At 45.5% G+C, this 16958-nt stretch overlaps 1 protein-coding gene across 5 annotated transcripts in view; it reads right to left on the bottom strand.

The window, feature by feature from the left end:
- Nucleotides 1-16567, bottom strand: part of SAMD11 (sterile alpha motif domain containing 11) — a 75013-nt gene extending 58446 nt beyond the window's left edge. The window contains exons 1-2 of one of the 5 annotated variants that reach the window (XM_053452299.1): nt 15574-16567; nt 13184-13275 (exon numbers count right to left, since the gene is read on the bottom strand). In XM_053452299.1, the coding sequence (XP_053308274.1) occupies nt 13184-13275; nt 15574-16144 (663 nt within the window). In that variant the 5' untranslated portion in view covers nt 16145-16567. Of the gene's footprint in view, nt 1-13183; nt 13276-13539; nt 13603-14585; nt 14641-15573 lie in introns of those variants that run through there. The other 4 variants (XM_053452300.1, XM_053452301.1, XM_053452303.1 and 1 more) reach the window with 4 other exon arrangements.
- Nucleotides 16568-16958: the final 391 nt, after the last annotated feature.

The following is a 16958-nucleotide window of genomic DNA, read 5'->3' as shown; positions in this document are numbered from 1 at the left end:
AAATATAACCCTGATGTGAAAGGGCTTTACCGGCAGGACTGAACGGATCTTTGCAGATTACGGGAATGAGCACTGAGATTAGGGGCAGCCCTAGGAGTCACTGAGAGGAGCTGTGTATGGATTAAAGACCCGCGCCTCTTAAAAGGGTCACCCCATATGCACTGTATACAATAGTTGGTTGGTCCATTAACATTTTGATGGTGTCTCCCGTAAAAACGACCCACTCCCCGCCCATTTCCCCTTTAAATGGGGTGTTTCCCATGATGTCAGCGAGAACACCCACTGACGCCGGGATCGTCCACGACATCAGAGGGACTGTCCATGCCGAGTCCGGCAAGGGTAGGCTCAGGGTAGCCAGAGCCCACAAGTCCCCAGGTATGCTTATCAGCAGTCTGCTCCGGCGTTGGCTCTGTGACCATTCTTGGGGAGTTTAACCCCCGCTCACAAGAGCAGAACGTCCTCCCATTTATTTCAGGCAACCAATTAGTGGTGCAAAAAACTGGACCACTGGAGCTGCTGCTTCTCCTTTAGACACGTCATTTAATTGTAATGATTTGCAGGTTTAATGAACGCATATGAAAAGTATTACAAAGTACGTTAACTTGTATTAACTGTTCAGTGGGCTCCCAGGGACACCGGAGAGTCCCTGTAACATGCATGTGCTTACAGCTGGGATATGACATCATACGCTGTTTTCTTCCCAGTAGAGAGCCACAAGTAAAATTAATCATACAGATCTGTGCCGGAGGGGCATATAACTCCCTCAGACGCAGCCAGGTATGGCCAGTCTACCTTCCCTCACACAGCGCCAGCCTCTACCTAAATAAACCGGAGGGAGCCAGACAGCGTGATTTTTTTTTACTTCCCTCTCAACTTGCCCCAAAACACACAAATTATGTTTTTCCCCATTAATAGGGTGTCATGTGTATACTGTGCCACACATACATGGGAGAACTTAAATTAAATACAATAACTTTTGACCTGTTCAACAGCGGCAAAAAAAAACCTTTTTTTTAAAAAAAAAAGCAAACAAAAAAAAAACCCACTTTCCTTCCTTTTATGTGACCCTTTCTTTTAGCGACCCTCGGGTGGACATTCAATCTCTCCCGGTTTTGAATACCGTCAAGATTAGTGCTTTACAAAGCTGCAGGATTACAATCCGGTCAACTGGAAATCAGAACCGCCAGCTAGAACGGGTTCGCGCACGCGCAGGGAAAGCCAATAAGCCCTAATCTAATACCAAGTTGCTTTTGTCTGCAGAGTAAGAACATCTCTCACCCTTCCCTCGGTGATATTAAGAACATCCATCTCTGGCCAAACAGTAGCAATAACTATGACCAAGTCACTATCGTTCACGCACCGGAACACTACTGCAATCAACGTGCTATTACTTGGCCAGCAACGTATAGATGCGCCTCGTGCAATCAGCCAACCAAATATCCAACCATCAGGATGGAAATGTTACAGCAAAACAACATACAAAGCCTTAGAAACCAAAGGCCAAGAGAACACGCAGACGCTGCCAATGGAGGATTACATATCTCTCCGTATCACAGCCAGCGAGCTTGACACATATCATCTCGGTCCCCCCCGAGACATCAGTAATATGTTTACCCAGCCAGTCAGCTCATCCGCCTCCTACTCGCATATCACGAATCCGTGTCTTATCCCTTTTCCTACTAAAGCAACGCAAATGGCGTCATCTTCGCTCTCGCAAGAACGTCGGGTCTTCTTTTTTTTTATACCTTACATCTGTTCCACCATGGAGAACACGGAGACACATCACAAACATGCCTCCTGCAGAGACATTTAGCAAGAAACACGCATTTAGAGTTTGCCGCTAGTATTTGAGCAATGGTTACAGACTCACACAGGCATAACTCCTTTACGAGCCGTAACCGCCTATTTTTTTGCCTTTCCTCCTAAATGCGTTATGGAAATATTGGAAACGGCGAAAGCATCTACAGGGGACCTAAGTGCAACTTCTCCGGCGCGGTGTTTGCTAGAGCGTTCTGAGGTCAAATGGATTTTTCACTCCCTGGGAGGTCACACATTGTTCGCTGGCTCCTGCAGTCTTTCCACCCCCTCCAGCTCATTTATTGAGCCCAAGGGGTCAATGGCATGCCAGAGAAAGCCGTCGGTATCGGCAGAGGCCAGCCGTCTTTGAACTATACGTAATTATCGAAGCCTCCCTACATACAGTTTTATATATAACATTTAAATTTAGTTATATTTACTTCTGTTCAATGATATATAATAAAATACGATGAAATGTAACCATTTTTTTTACATAATAAATCTATTGTTGCATTTCGTATGAAAGAAATATTGTTCTCCCTTTCCGCTTAGTAAAAGTTTGCACACATTTCCATCTTGGAACAGAATCAACCGGGAATTCTAAATTACATACCGCTGTACAAAAAATTCCTTATGAAATCATGGAGCACATTTTTAATTTAATTAAGTACTGGAAACAGGGCAGAGTTTGATGCATCCTGGGTGCACTCGGCTCTAATCGGGTAGAAAAAAAAAAATACTTAGGGAATTCACTATTTTTTAAGTAGCTTTAGAATCTTTAAACAATTAATGAGTTGTTGAACCGATCTTGACAGGGTCTGGAGGACAGACTTTAGAACCTAAAATGGGCCGAGATCGTTCTAGCGGATAATAGTGGTGACGGTTTTCAGGCAGGAACCTAAGAATTATCTCATCTCTTTAGAGAGAAGATCAGCATTTCTACAACAAAAGTCCATTTCCATATTTCATCTGGAAAACACAAAATTAGAAGCCCGTAATTCATGCCCTTAAGTGGGTCTTAAGAATAATAAGACCATCCAGACATCAGAATCATAGATTTTCTAATAGTGACACATAAAGCATTACACGAAATGTCCATATGTAGAAAGAGGACAAGTTACAAGCATGTCTTCCGAGGCTGTCGCCATGCACTTGTGTATTTGGACCTAGGCCGACTTTACCTAGGGGCAGCAGGTCCAGGTGACGGCACCTCCTCTGCTGAAAAACAGAGGGAAATCCACCATGTTGGACGATCAGGCTTCCCGACATTCCGCTACTCAGTAGGGCGGTTACATGAGAGATCTCTGATCATATTCCCCAGCGCTCAGGAGAAGGGAAGGCAGCTGCCTAGGGCACCACCCAACAGACACACACCACCGCTTATAAGGACTCCTTACTTGGACCCTTTCTTCACTGCTTTTACCTTTTTCTTTTTCATTTAAAGAACGGCTGTTGGACAGGAACGGCAATGCCCGTTGAATGTGTGTTTGACTACTTTATTTCTGCACCACTTAGCTGGGCTTGGTAGAAATGGGATGTAATTCTCACATCATGATGCGTGTAAACTACCTCTGCAGAGGTAAACCATGAAGCCAACAAGCATACATATAAATGATATTACATTCCAAACACACCAAAGAAAATCTAAATTCCACAGAACCAAACGGCAGCAGCTTCCCGTGTATCATTTAAAGGTGATAAAGCCCTGCTTATTTATTTTACTTGAATAATTTCACATTAAATTCAGTCAAAGGGTTTGCTCCTCGGTGTAGAACCACAAGGTAGAGACTGGAACGACGGTGTCTCAGAGGGACCATAACACTAAAAGGGGAACCTTTACATTTCAAAGGCTAACCTATGAAGCAAATTAGCATGAAATAATTAGATTTTACACCACACTTCCCCGAATTATATAATTTAGAACCTCAAAGTTCAACAATGATGGAATAAATCTCTGTCTGCGGAGCTTACAATTTAATGGTGACTGAATATCACAGCTATTTGTGAAAGGTCAAAGTTAGTAATGAAATTACCAATTTGTCAACTCTAGAGGGTGTGTTATATGATTTAAACCCATAACCCAACATCAAGTTGCTGCATTACCTCTTCTTAAAGGGTGGCTTCCAAAAGTTCAGCGGTCACAATATCATTAAGCAAGAATAAAGTATAAGAGGACTAACAGTTTTTTTCACAGCAGATCCAACCAAGACTGGAGTTGCCTAAAAGGCACTGGCACTTTAAGGCATGTGGCGGCCATATTACAGCTGGATAAGCGTGGCCGCCCGTTGCGTTTTTTCATACCCTCGCACTATGCTAACGCAGGTGTTCAGCCGGCAGCCGCACTCATCGTTTGTAAGCATGCAGCCCTGTCGGCCACTTTCCACGTTCTCACACACATTCTTCCTCATACAAATATGCGTACGTTCCTCCTCTGCTGGAGGCTACGGACCTCTTACACCCTCACAGCCCTAAATTATATCCCCTATAGCTTTCTTGTGGTTCTGTGGCTATAAGCCATTGGGTCCCATATACAAAACCCTACACTTAAAAACCCAAGAAAACCCCCATCTTTGACTCACGTTATTATTCCCACTCAACAAGAATGTATGATCATTTAGCCAAAAGAAACGATTTGGAAGCTGGATCCAACACGTCAGTCATTGGAGAAGGCCATAGGCTCTACTTACGTAATTGGCTATAACTATGAACTGATTAGCAGGGGCAATGTCGAGGTACAAGGCCGTAGCAGCCTGGCAGCCATTAAGGCCACAAATAGACAAATATTTGTAAAATGTGGGAACCAGACAAACACAGAGAGATGCCAATTTTTTTAAGTGAAAAACACACTCAGAAGTAATATTTTTAGAGCCTTGGCTCTCTGGTGTTTGTCAAAACCTGATGAAGGTACGTGGAGGATATAGGAGTCACCGCGGACTATGATCTCCTTTGGTAGCATAACACATGTGTGATAAATGCAGCGGTCAATGTTTTAGTGACATACTCGTACTATACATTAGGTGCTTCCACATACATGCAATGCAGCAGGGACCCTCCAGAAAACAAAATGGCAGGACTCCCACTTATTCTAGAATTATCACAATAACTCGTGTAGACAGGGGGCAGGAATTTATATTTCTCCAATAATTCCAATGGGGGGGGGTAAGGACATACATTACAGCCAGAGATTCTCAAAGGGAGTAACTCGAGAATTCTTAAAATGGGGAGTGCAACAGATAACTAATCAGTTGAGAAGAAACATCAATCCATCACAGCTGGAAGGAGAAACGTGGCACGGGGTCAATAACATAATCTTCTGCTTTAAGATGGGGAGGGCGAATCTGCCCCAGTGGAATGGTATTCATCATTCAAATCAAGCCCACTAAGTAATTTAATAGATTCTTTGCGTCTCCTTACCGTGCAAGGGCTTTATTTGCACACCTGATCTCAGGTATATTTACGGAGTCTCGTGCAGGTGTTAGTAGGATAAGCAGCGTGTGTGTGTGAGCGCAAGCCCGTAAGATATAAACAAGATTAAAGCGTTAACTCACAATGTCATATCACATTCTGATAAACGGGGACGCAAGAAGCGACAATGACATGTAAACGCAGACGATAAGATTATTAGCGATTCTGAACTCCATTGAACGTATGCATTACTCTCTAACAATATAATATTATAGGTCTGTACGCAGAAGCCAACATGTTCTGCACCTTTCCTTGTGAGATTAATAAAAATGCATCTGAGAATAATTAAATGCCGTAGACAAAACAAATATATGCATTACCCTATCAGTCTTTACATTTAATTCAAAATTCACCAATAAAAAACGTATCATTATTAATACCTAAAGGGTAGGAGATATGCGGTTTTAATAATTGCTATTTTTTAATATCATTTTTAATCTGGAGCTAAGACCAGGATATTTTCGCATTTAACTGCATTCATATTTCTCACTAATGCGTCCTTACTGGCTGTTAGGAATTCATTTAGTGCTAACGCAGCCCATTCCTGCTGGAATTCCGCGTTTCGGAAGAAGCACGGATATGCGTGTGCTAATGAGTCACGCTTTTCGGCTTTGCCGTGAATATATTTATCACGTTCGCTCATTTGAAATGTGCGCACAGACTCTCGAGTGAAATGTGGGGTAACACAATGCGCCCCCACATAGCACCCCGGCTACAATAGCCTTCACAGTGCCGCTACTGCTATGTAACCAATGGGGTGCGCTAGCAGATAATCCATGAGCACAACAGGCACTCCCCCCCAGAGTTTAGGGCCCCTAGGAACTTGCCTGATGGATAAACTGCAACCATTTAGTATGGTATCCAACCATACTAAAGACACCGAGGTAAGAGGAATAGCCACATTATGCCGGATCGGAAGGGCTTCTGGGAACCCAAGAACAGTTCTGTGGAACCTCCAGCTGGTAAAGCATCCGTTGTAGAATTTTGGGAAGTATCCCGCTGCACTTCCCACCTCGCTTCCTAGCAAACAATAGCTCACAGCTTTATTGTTTCAGTAACTGTCTGCACTCCTGTATGGTTGGTAGAAGGTCCAGCGCTATGGTATACAGTGCTGCCATTATACACAATCTAAATGAATCCCTGCATTTTACAGAGAGACAAGCGGCTGACGGCACAAGTCCTGACCGCAGCGCTCCCTGCCCTCAGTCCAAGGTCTTTTCCGAGCACGTGTGAGCCCTTGGTACGCACGGCACATATAGCGAATGATGTAGATTTACCGCGCTATAAGCCGGAGAGGTCTGACCTACATAACATTACCAGTGAAATACAGATAACGTGGTTCATTAGGAAACCTGCGGCACATTATCACCGCGCTTCTCCGCTAGACGGAAGCCAAAAGGGAGAACGCTTTATCCATCCTTACAGGAACCGACAACATGTAACAGGGCCAACATTCTCGCAATGCTGATGGCACCCCTGAGAAACAGCATATGGATTCACTTTTTAGTGACTCTTATTATATAATAATTATTATAGAATAGTTCTAGAAGCACCACTCTGCCTCAAATAAAAAAATGTTATATAAATTTATTTTGCCCTCTCTAAACAGACATATATAAATATTCAAAAATACTATTATTTATTGTTTTATATAGCGCCATCATATTCTGCGGCGCTGTACAATGGGTAAGCGGGTCAAGTAGTATATAACATATCAATTAGAGACTTACAGAAACGTACAGAAACAGCGGGCAAGGAGGCTCAAACGAGCTATTAATCTATAGGGAATACTCTTACTTTTAAATATACACATTAACAAAATACATAATTAAATCAGTTGTTTTCTAACTTTTTTGTTTTATTACAAAAAATGATTTAATAAATAAGTTTTCCCCATTTTAGTAAACATCGCAATTTTTCACCAATACGAACGCTTGTCATATTGGGTTCTTTTACATCCCGTGTACCCACAGACTCTTCACACATCAGGAATGTCTCCCGAGTAACCCGGTGGTTGGAACCGGTCCAGGATCATTAGAGGAGGCACACAGGGAGATATGTATGAAGACGTGCACGCCTTGACAATATAGCGCTGTATTCTGTTAATGGCCTGTTCCTCCCAACGTCCCGACCTAAGAAAAAAAAAAGTACAGACGGGGCGTGGAAGGAACGCGAACATCCAGGTGCGAGGAAGCTTGGCTGGATGTCACGGAGGATTCTGGGACACAAGGCTTCTAATACCCGGAGGATCTGAACACGTGCATTGTGATGGATCACAGGTGCAGATGTACACTGTGGGCAAAACCTGGATTTGCCCGAGGCACCTACACCAAACGTCAATGTTGGAGGATAACTGGTCTGTGTCATCGTAGTGATGTCAAAAATATTAAAAAGGAATATAAGAGTATATCTCAAGCTGTGGTAAAGTTAAAACTTCAACCATTGTCAGCCATCCATCCTTTGTTTCAGGGAAGTTATTGTTCTTTTGAATGGCTAAGGACAATGGAGGCAGAGGAGTAGACCTAAGACTCTATAGAGGTTCTGCACAGCCTTTCGCCATACATTAAAAAAATTAAAAAGGTTCCAAAGAAACATATACAGAGCAACGTCTATAGAATTTTTACGATGATTGTTGAAGTTATCTAGAAATGTCTTCAGAGTGTTTCGCGTTGTCTTTTCTTTCAGTGGACATCCTCACACCCGTAGATTACTGCTTGTACTTTCACCTCTCCGTAGATGGCCCGGGAGGCAGAAAGCAGTGCCCCTCAATTATCTACTTTCATCTAATCTCGCTCCATCAGTGGAGCTCCAGACAGTGGGGAGAATGGATGCTTGCCCTTTCTTGTCTTCAGGAAATATCTGCGGTTACCATAGCAACAAGGCAGAAGCAGCATCTACGGTACCACGCAACTCCTATTGCGTGCGTGTTCCAAATCGAGAGATCCTGTCCTAAAGATAGTTGTATGGAAAGCCGAAGTTGCGTCGCCAAGTGAAAATATAATGGCTGCAGGCAGACTCGCAGGGCGAGCTAGTGGTGGCCGCGGGCAGAAGACACAGACATCATGTAGCGCAGGAGATAAAATGCAGATCTGTTGGACCAAAAGACGTACTGCCATGTCCTTAAACGTACATATCGGGTATGCTAATGTATGCAAGGGCTCCCAGGAACCTGTTCATTATAGTTTGACAACAAACGGAGAGCTATCCGCTGGATACAACCAGACTGCAAAATAATGTTACAACGTCTACACAATATGAACAAAAAGTTACCATTATCGAGGGTATTTAGACCTCTCAGTACAGATTTCCGGCAGCTTCACTATTAGCTGCGGTCACACAGAGCAATAACTACACGTCCGCCTACTAAACGGTAGATGATCTATACATTTTAAAATGAAACATATTCTGCAGGGCGCTAAAATACGATGAAAACATCTCCCACTGGCCAAAAAAGGCATCATATAGGGCCGGCAAATAACTTCAAAAGCATCTTCCATTCACCTTCACTCCTAAGGAAGCAAGTAGGACGCTAACTTTAAGAGGCACAAAGGGTTATTTGTTCCAAAACCTACCCTGCATCATAAAATCTGTCACTCTTTCCTCAAACTCTGTGAGCAAACGAAAAAAAAAACCCATGGCCAACCCAATCTGAACATTTAGAAATGTGGCTCCTAAGCTCTAGTTGTTACTCGGCGCTCTCGAGTAAACCTCGGATTTTGATCAGCGGTTCCTGCTCTTAGCCCCTCGGTATTCGCACTTCTGTACCGTGCTGCTGTCCACCAAAACCACTAAACCCCAACGCACGCTTTCCTGCCGCAGATCTGCGGATCCAAAAGCTACAGCCATCCCCTCGTCTCCTTTCCCCTCAATTATCTCCAGTCTCCTCCGACGCTATCATCCAGCCCCCCCGCGCCCGTCTCCCCACCTTCGCCCTTGCCAAGTAATTTCCTCTTCAAATCAATTCTCCTAATCACTGAAAACCCAAAAGGGCCACATGAACGCAGCCTCGAACCAGAGCGCAGACATTAATTAAACCCCCTCTAGCCTCCCTGACACTACAAATTGGATGCGACAGGGGTGGGCTGCCTCCTCTGAAATATTAACCCTTTTTTGGGGCGGATAAGCGACTACGCAGACGAGAACAAGAATCGTGATTGAATCCATGCCAACCAGAGCCTGGGACTTCACGATCTACTAATAGCAATTATTAATAAGAAAGTCCCTATTCATCTCGGGGATTTGGCAGAGACACAATTTCCACACTCCAGCACATAAAGCTGACAGTTTCTTGGTCCTGCTGGAGGGAGATGGTGGGAGGTCCCTGGCAGGGTAACAAGGTGCTTATGAAAGAAGCTTGGGCTTCCCTCCTGCATCCCCCCCCCACCCTCACCCGCCGAGGACCATGTGAGCCGCCGAGCATCACACTGGGCCCGGCGTGCCCCTGACACTGAAACCACAGTCAACAGACAGAAGGAGACGAGTCCTGCCCATTTCCCGAGAGCTTTCAAAGGGGAATTGTTAGCTGAATATCTGCGTGCAACGCTGACGGCCCCTCCGGAGCTCGCCTCCCCCCAACTGCACAGAGAGACGGTTTATCTGACAGCTGTGAGGTCTGACCGCATTGGGAGGGGGGAACGGACGTGTTACGGGCGCAGCTGGAGAACCAAGCTTTCAGTTATAGGCAGGGGGTCTCCTAGATAAGAAGGCAGTCAGCAACCGCCTAGTGCCCAACTCGGCGCTGGCCGAGAGGAATTATCCCGGGGGGGGGACTTTGCGTCAAATTTATGCTGCAGTTTTTTTCCCGAAAAGAAAACTTCTCCTGAAATTAATTGGTGTTTTTCTAACATCAGCAAGGTTGGGAATAAAATAATCTTTAACCCTTCTTCTTAAAATGGTGAAGTCCAGAAATGCCCTACAAATGCGCAGGAAAAAAAAAAAGACTTGATTTTTGGGGCATTGGAGGTTTATTTAATATTATACCAACCCTTCTGGCAGATAGTGGGGGCAGGGTTTAAATAATGGATTGGGGATAGGAGAGATCATTCATTTTCTTTGAACGGCCGGCTGAATTATATATATATATATGACATTAATTAATATCGGAAGTCCTTGAGCAGATTTAATATTGCCAACATTTTGCTCGGTATAATATTTTATGCTTTTTTGCCTTAAATCTCTATTTTTTCTTTAATTTCTGCGCTTTATCTACAGGTCCGGTCTGTGTACTTTACTAACCTACAAGGTATATTTAAACCCCGCGTCGACAACACACTAGATTCTCTACAGAGGTTATCTGCGCCACTGACGGCACTTTAACGCAATCCCATTAAACTCTCTCTCCCTGCTGGATGAACCCGATATGAAAGCGCCAACCAAGCGTGTTATCTTCTCATTCCCTAATAAACCCCAACACATAAGCCCCATCGTAGAAACCGAGAAGAGATCGGAAGTTAACCCCACTCCGGTTAGATTGGTCCTGGGAGCCGCCCGAGCCTCGGGTCAATAAAATCCTTTTACGAAAAGCCTAATGGATATACGAGACGTTCCGAATTTGGTTTTAATTCCCTCGATTGGCTGACGACGGCCGCGCTGACAGCTCAAAGACCTCTTGTGTGTTAATTACTGTCAGAGTGGGTAAAAAGCACTTGTCTTTCAATATGAATTCTCAACATCAAGCTCTAGCGAAGCGGGCCATCCCTACCCCCTGTTCTGTTTGTTCCAACATTCCACGCCCGTTGTACAGCGCTACAGAATCTGTTGGTGCTATAGAAAAAATAAAGATAAAGACAAGTATCTCTTATGACACGAGTTGTAAAGAGGACCGGAGGGACTTTCATTAAAACTCACCAACAACTGTTTTGGGGAGAAACCATGAATGTAATTTGTATGCCAGCCGCTCAAACTTTTAACTAAACATTTTCAACTACAGCTAGAAGATTTCCATTCATTTTGGATACCATGCGCGATATACATAAGACATGTCAATGCAATCCACACAGACCAACTTTAAATATTAGGTAAATGTCCCCAGAACATGAATAACAACAAACCCATTGTACAGCGCTGCTGAATATGATAGCGCTATATAAAACAATAATAATAAACCCTCTTGCTTCATAATGGGGCGGCTAAAATCCAACAGCGACCAAGGAACAGACTGCAAGTATTACATCTACTACTATACAAATCAACCGCTATATAACTCAGAAACGGCGGCTTTTATATGTCCGATAACCCTCAGCCATCCCCGAGGATGGCTGAAGTTGGTGGGACTGCAGCTCGAATACTGCCGTAGTATTGGATACGGCCTTCTGGGATACAGGAATAAACATATTAAGAGCAAATTAATCATCGCGCTCGCTGGAGGAGAGGCTTAAATTGAATCCCTGGGAAAATATCGGAAGGAAGGGCAACTTGGCTCACATCAGAAACCTCTTCAAATCTTATTTTTTTTTATTGCAGCGTAAAACGCATTCAGGATGGGTAATAAAACAGGATATCAATGAAACTGCCATTAGATTCCACAAAATTGTCTTTTTGACTAATTTCTTCCGTCTGCCTATAGGATTTCATTGATTTTAGCGTTTTTCACCATTAATGCCCTCTCCGTAGGTTTTTTTTAATTACTTGCAGCTCTGCATTGCCTGTTAGGGGAGTTGCATTCCTCCCGCTGATAAAGCCCACAGATAAATGTACTATATATATATATATATATATATAATTTCAAAAGGGTGCAACAACACAGAATGGGTAGCATACAATTCCACAAAGTTGGTTAAAAAAAATCTGCATTTTACATAGAAATAAAGCAGACGCGCTCTCTTTTTCTTATTTCTGTATGGCTGTTGCATCGGGTAGATGACATTTTGACACTAATTGTGACAGCAACGCTTTCCTTCGATGACGCATTCAAGGGTTAACTCGGGTCCTGACACTGCAGCTGGCATGGGTAAAAAAAAAAACACCCCTGCATAATGCTGCCTGAGCATGATGGGAGTCACAGTGAAGAAAAAAACCCAACTAGACTCAGAATTAACAACCCGTGTCCTATACCGGCTCACCTTGACACTAATAAATAAAAGTGATTGAGATCAAAAGACTCCAGCGACTTCACGCCAACCCATAAACTTTTATGCGAGCCTAAAGGCACTGGAGGGTTGGAATGGAAATGTAGTCATTTATCAGGAATGCAGATCCAATATCAAAACTCAGTCAAACGGTGGAATATATACAGACTATCGTACGCGGCACGTACCGACTATGGTGGGGAGGGGGGGTAGAGGTTTTTGGGGAGGTTTAAGCAAATCAGTTTCAGAACAGCCTGTTCATAACAGCTTGGCCGTAGCCTTAAACCAGGAAAGGGTTAAAAAAAAAAAAAAAAAAAAAAAAAACCCGAACCATTACTTCAATCAATAACCTAACGTCTGAAACAGGAATGCCATTAACATCGATAAACATTATTAATTCAACGGCGCTGTTGTGTTTGGGGGCTAGCAAGGCGGCTGAGAGTCATATGAAATATTGTGTATATATATATATATTATAGTAATATATATATATATATATATATATATATATATGCGCATCAGTTCTTTAATTATGATATTAAAGCATGCGATATGAAACCTATACACATTGATATATACACATCTGATAGCTTCAGCTGTCGCGGTGGGTTTTTCCGCTCGTAATTTTGTTTTTTTCTTCCCAGTTCGTAGGAAAGTGGCGGCGGCGGCCAAGAGCGGCTTCCTTTCTTTAGCAGTCAAGAACGCATATCCTGTTCAGACCCCAAACCATAACATCTGCCAGCCAGACAGCGCATGCACACAGTAACTACTACAGTGTCAAAACCTCTCTGACCAAAGCCTTCAAACGATGCAGCAAGGGGGGCTAAAACACAGAGTCTGAGCAATAATCTTACCACTGGAGACGAAATTCGACACCCAGGGCAATCACAGATTGGAGGATGTACCTGTAAGATTCCTTTGGACATAAGAGTCTTCAAACTTTTCCCTGGGAGCAACACATGAAAGAAAGAGAGAGAAAAAAAAACAAGTTGAGGAGCGACAGGCTGTGATGGCACAGAAAACAGACACCCGCTGATACCCCCCACCCCTACCCGGGCACAGCGAGGGTGACACACGCGGCACAGCGAGGGTGACAGGTGGCATTTACCCACGCACAAAAAAACAGGTACACAAACACAACACGGTGACATGGCAGCTATTCACATGTTGTAACAAGTAAGGGTTAAAAAAAGAGGTACATTAAACTTACTCTATAAACTAAGCACATTTATTCCAAACAAGCACATTTACAGTCATAACACGATCCCATGTGCTAAATATGTTATATGCAGAGAATGGTACCCCGGAGGATGGTATGTCATGTGGCGCCCCCACTCACCAAATAATGGACACAGACCACATTAATCAGTCACACAGAAATAGAGCAGACAAGTGACCCTTTTAGAAAGAGTGTACGCGGAGTACACGGTGTAAATTAGGCTTCACTATGTGCTCCGCTCCCTGGGACTGGCAGTGCCCGCCGGGTGTACAGCCCAGACTCCTAATCCGTTACTCTCCCCCCTCCTCTGTTTCTTCCTCCACCTCCTCCTCCTCTTACTGTCAGGCAGCTCCCTGGGGGGTTAATGACCTCTCATTAGTGCTGCCCTGTCCCCCCCCTCCCTGCTTACCCCCCACCCACTATGAGTGCATGACACACTCTGTGCCTTTTTTAACTGTTTTCTTGCCAATAATGGAGGGGGCAGAGTGTGATGCCCCACAGACTTTTCTCAGGGAGAAAAAAAAAGTAAAGCACTTAAAGCTATGCATAGCAATCAGATGTCTAGGATCCAGGGAGCCAGTCCACAGCCTGCCCGCTTATACCACCCACGGGCATGTGCCACTCTGGGTTACACTGAGCCTTTATGCCACACAACTTCACACAAATATTTGTCTGGGCAAATAACAGACAGAGAGTACCTGGTAACCAGACAGTCATAAAATAACATAAAGTAATATTCATCTGTTTACTGATCATTAAATCTCCTGCCAAGGCACAAGCATTAACCCCTTCAGTAATGGAGAGCTTCAGCATGGCACACAAACCCTATGGGTGTGCAAACTGCCCCAATCAGCAGTGCACAGTTACTACCTCTGCCAGCTACAGAGATCTGCACCTACCCTCTCCAAAAACCCCTCTGCCAACAGCCCCTCTCCATTAAAGGTATCCTGAGGTTATGACCCTGGGTACCTAAGGTGGGGGTAGGGTATGAATGTGCCCACAGGGGCAGGGGGTGCACCCTAGCCCTTCCCATTTACCTCTCCAACCCCAGCAGCCTGCGTCTCAATGCCAAATCCCCATCCGGAGAGCTGGGGTCACCGGAGAGGAAAGGAAAGGAGGGAGGGCAGATACAGCGAAGGGGAGGGCAGTTTGGGGCTGTGTCACTCCGAGCCACACATCACAGCTTCCTATAACCACGCCAGGCTATTAACCCCCGCCCCGAAGCACACTGCCAGGAGGGAGGGGGTCACGCTCTCTGGCTCGCAAAGGGTTAACCGATAAAACAAACTTTAAAAACAAACAGCGACTTGAGAGGAAACAATAACATTCATGATAAATATTATGCCTTTACTGTGAAAATATAATACCCAGCAGGCAATACGTCAGATATTCACATTAACCCCTTCGACATCCATTATAAAGCAATAAATCAGGCATTTTCCCCTGAGCCGGACAGTATGTTTGGGGGGGGCGGTGTTTTAAGGGTTAAATATATTGGCACAAGTACTTTGGAGGATTAACCCCTCTGGTGCCTGGCAGTTAATTGGTAAACAAGCAGACATTGTCAAAAATCAGGATTTCACAGCAAAAAAAAAAAAAGGGAAGTATTTGCTGCCCCCAAATTCTGTAACGACCGTAAAACGGGGACCTTCTTACCGGATCCCCACACACTAACCTGGCGTCATCCCATACAATAAAAAAGCCCCTTTTATAAAGTATAATCAGCACTGGGTACACTGACAGCAGCGTGAATCGTTATATAAAAATCTCCAATATGAGCCACACACGGTAAATGCCAGCAGCGACCTCCGGTCACACGGGAATGAATCTTCCATAATGCCACGGTGCCAATAAAATGAGATTTTAATCCGCTCGGCACACAGTGGGTTAACGGACTGGCAGAATTAACCCCTTCCATGTCAAATGTGATATGCCCTCGTGTAATCAGCGGGGCAGGGGTCTGCGGTGGACTTTGCCCGAACTTTGCAGCTAGTTGCCCTCTTGCCCCTCTCTCGCTCCCGGTACCTTTGTGCCTGATGCTCCGTTTCCAGTCCTTGGCAGTCTCCCGGCCGCTGACAAATTGGAACTCGTTGGGGGTGAGCCACTCGCCCCGGTAGCGGATGGATGGCCCCTTACTGCCCTGGCACAACTTCTGGATGTAGAGTAAAGCCTTGTTCTCCCCGCACTCCACCTCTATGCAGGGCTCCCCCTGGTCAAACAGGGGCTGGAAGTCGGGGATGGACGAGAACCTCTCCAGCATGAGGTCATCGGGCAGCGGGGGGTGCTGGGGCTCATGCAGACCCAGGTAGGCACGGTGTGGGGTAAAGAGATGCTCGTAAGACGGAGGGTGCGGGGTCACCACGGGGATGGCAGCTGCCAGGTAGCTCGGGATGGTGTCCATGGGCTGGTTAAAGGCTGCCAGGGCTAGTTCCTCGCGATCCGGTCTCTCCTTCTTGATGGCCGGCATGGTGTCCCCGGACCGACCCCCCGGGATTGCGCTGTCCTGGCTGCGGCTCGCCTCCCTCAGCACTCGGGCTCTCCGGCTGCTCTCAGAGCGCTTCCTCTGCCGATCTGCCTCCCAGTCCAACTGAGACATGACATGCCGGAGAGGGCTGAGCCGCCGGAGACATCATGTTGCTTTAGGAAATGCCTTTTGATCCCCTGTCGCCGTCCCCACCCCCTGCACTCTGGGGCTCCGTGTGCCCCCTACTCACCTACCCCGCCACGCGCTCTGTTGCCCCTGTGCACCTCCTGTCCTGCCCTCTTCCGCGAGCTTTTACTCTCCTCCTTTACTTGCCGTCCCCTCGCTGACCCCCTGCCCCCTGACACTGGGAAGTTTTAGGGCACTCTGGGGTCCCCCCGATCCACCTGCCAGGCTGCCCCCCGGCCCCGGAATTAGAGGTGATAATAGTAATAATTGTTATGTGAGTGCCTGCCCCGGCCCCGTGCTCAGCTCACCCCCAGTCCCCTGCTCTGATGCCCCGGCTCAGTGGAGGGGATCCCTCTCCAGCCTACATGTCACAAACACTCCGGAGTTCACAGACTCTCTGACCAAACAAGATTCGCCTTCTCCGCCGCTTCTCTAACTTGGCCCATTTAAACAGCACAGGCGGCAGCGGGAGGGGGAGGCGGAGAGGCCAGGGGGGTTTGCGAAGGACGACATCCTTCATCCTGTTGCCGCTCCTGCCACGGGCTGATGCGATGCGTGACAGCCGCCTCGGAGGTCGCACTGGGGAAAAAACAGGCTGCGTAACTTTGCACCGCAGTGACCTATAACTCCCATAACACTAAGCCACCCAGACCATCAGCAAATAATAGAGAATTCCAGGCACTGCTCTGTGAACTGATGCATTTAATTCATATTTCTAGCACTTTACTGCAGACAAAAATAATCTATTTATAATGTAAGA

Source organism: Spea bombifrons, chromosome 12 (assembly GCF_027358695.1).
Source record: "Spea bombifrons isolate aSpeBom1 chromosome 12, aSpeBom1.2.pri, whole genome shotgun sequence".
NCBI lineage: Eukaryota > Metazoa > Chordata > Amphibia > Anura > Pelobatidae > Spea > Spea bombifrons.
The sequence above is the reverse complement of the archived record's forward strand: the minus strand, read 5'-3'. Positions and strand labels throughout refer to the sequence as shown.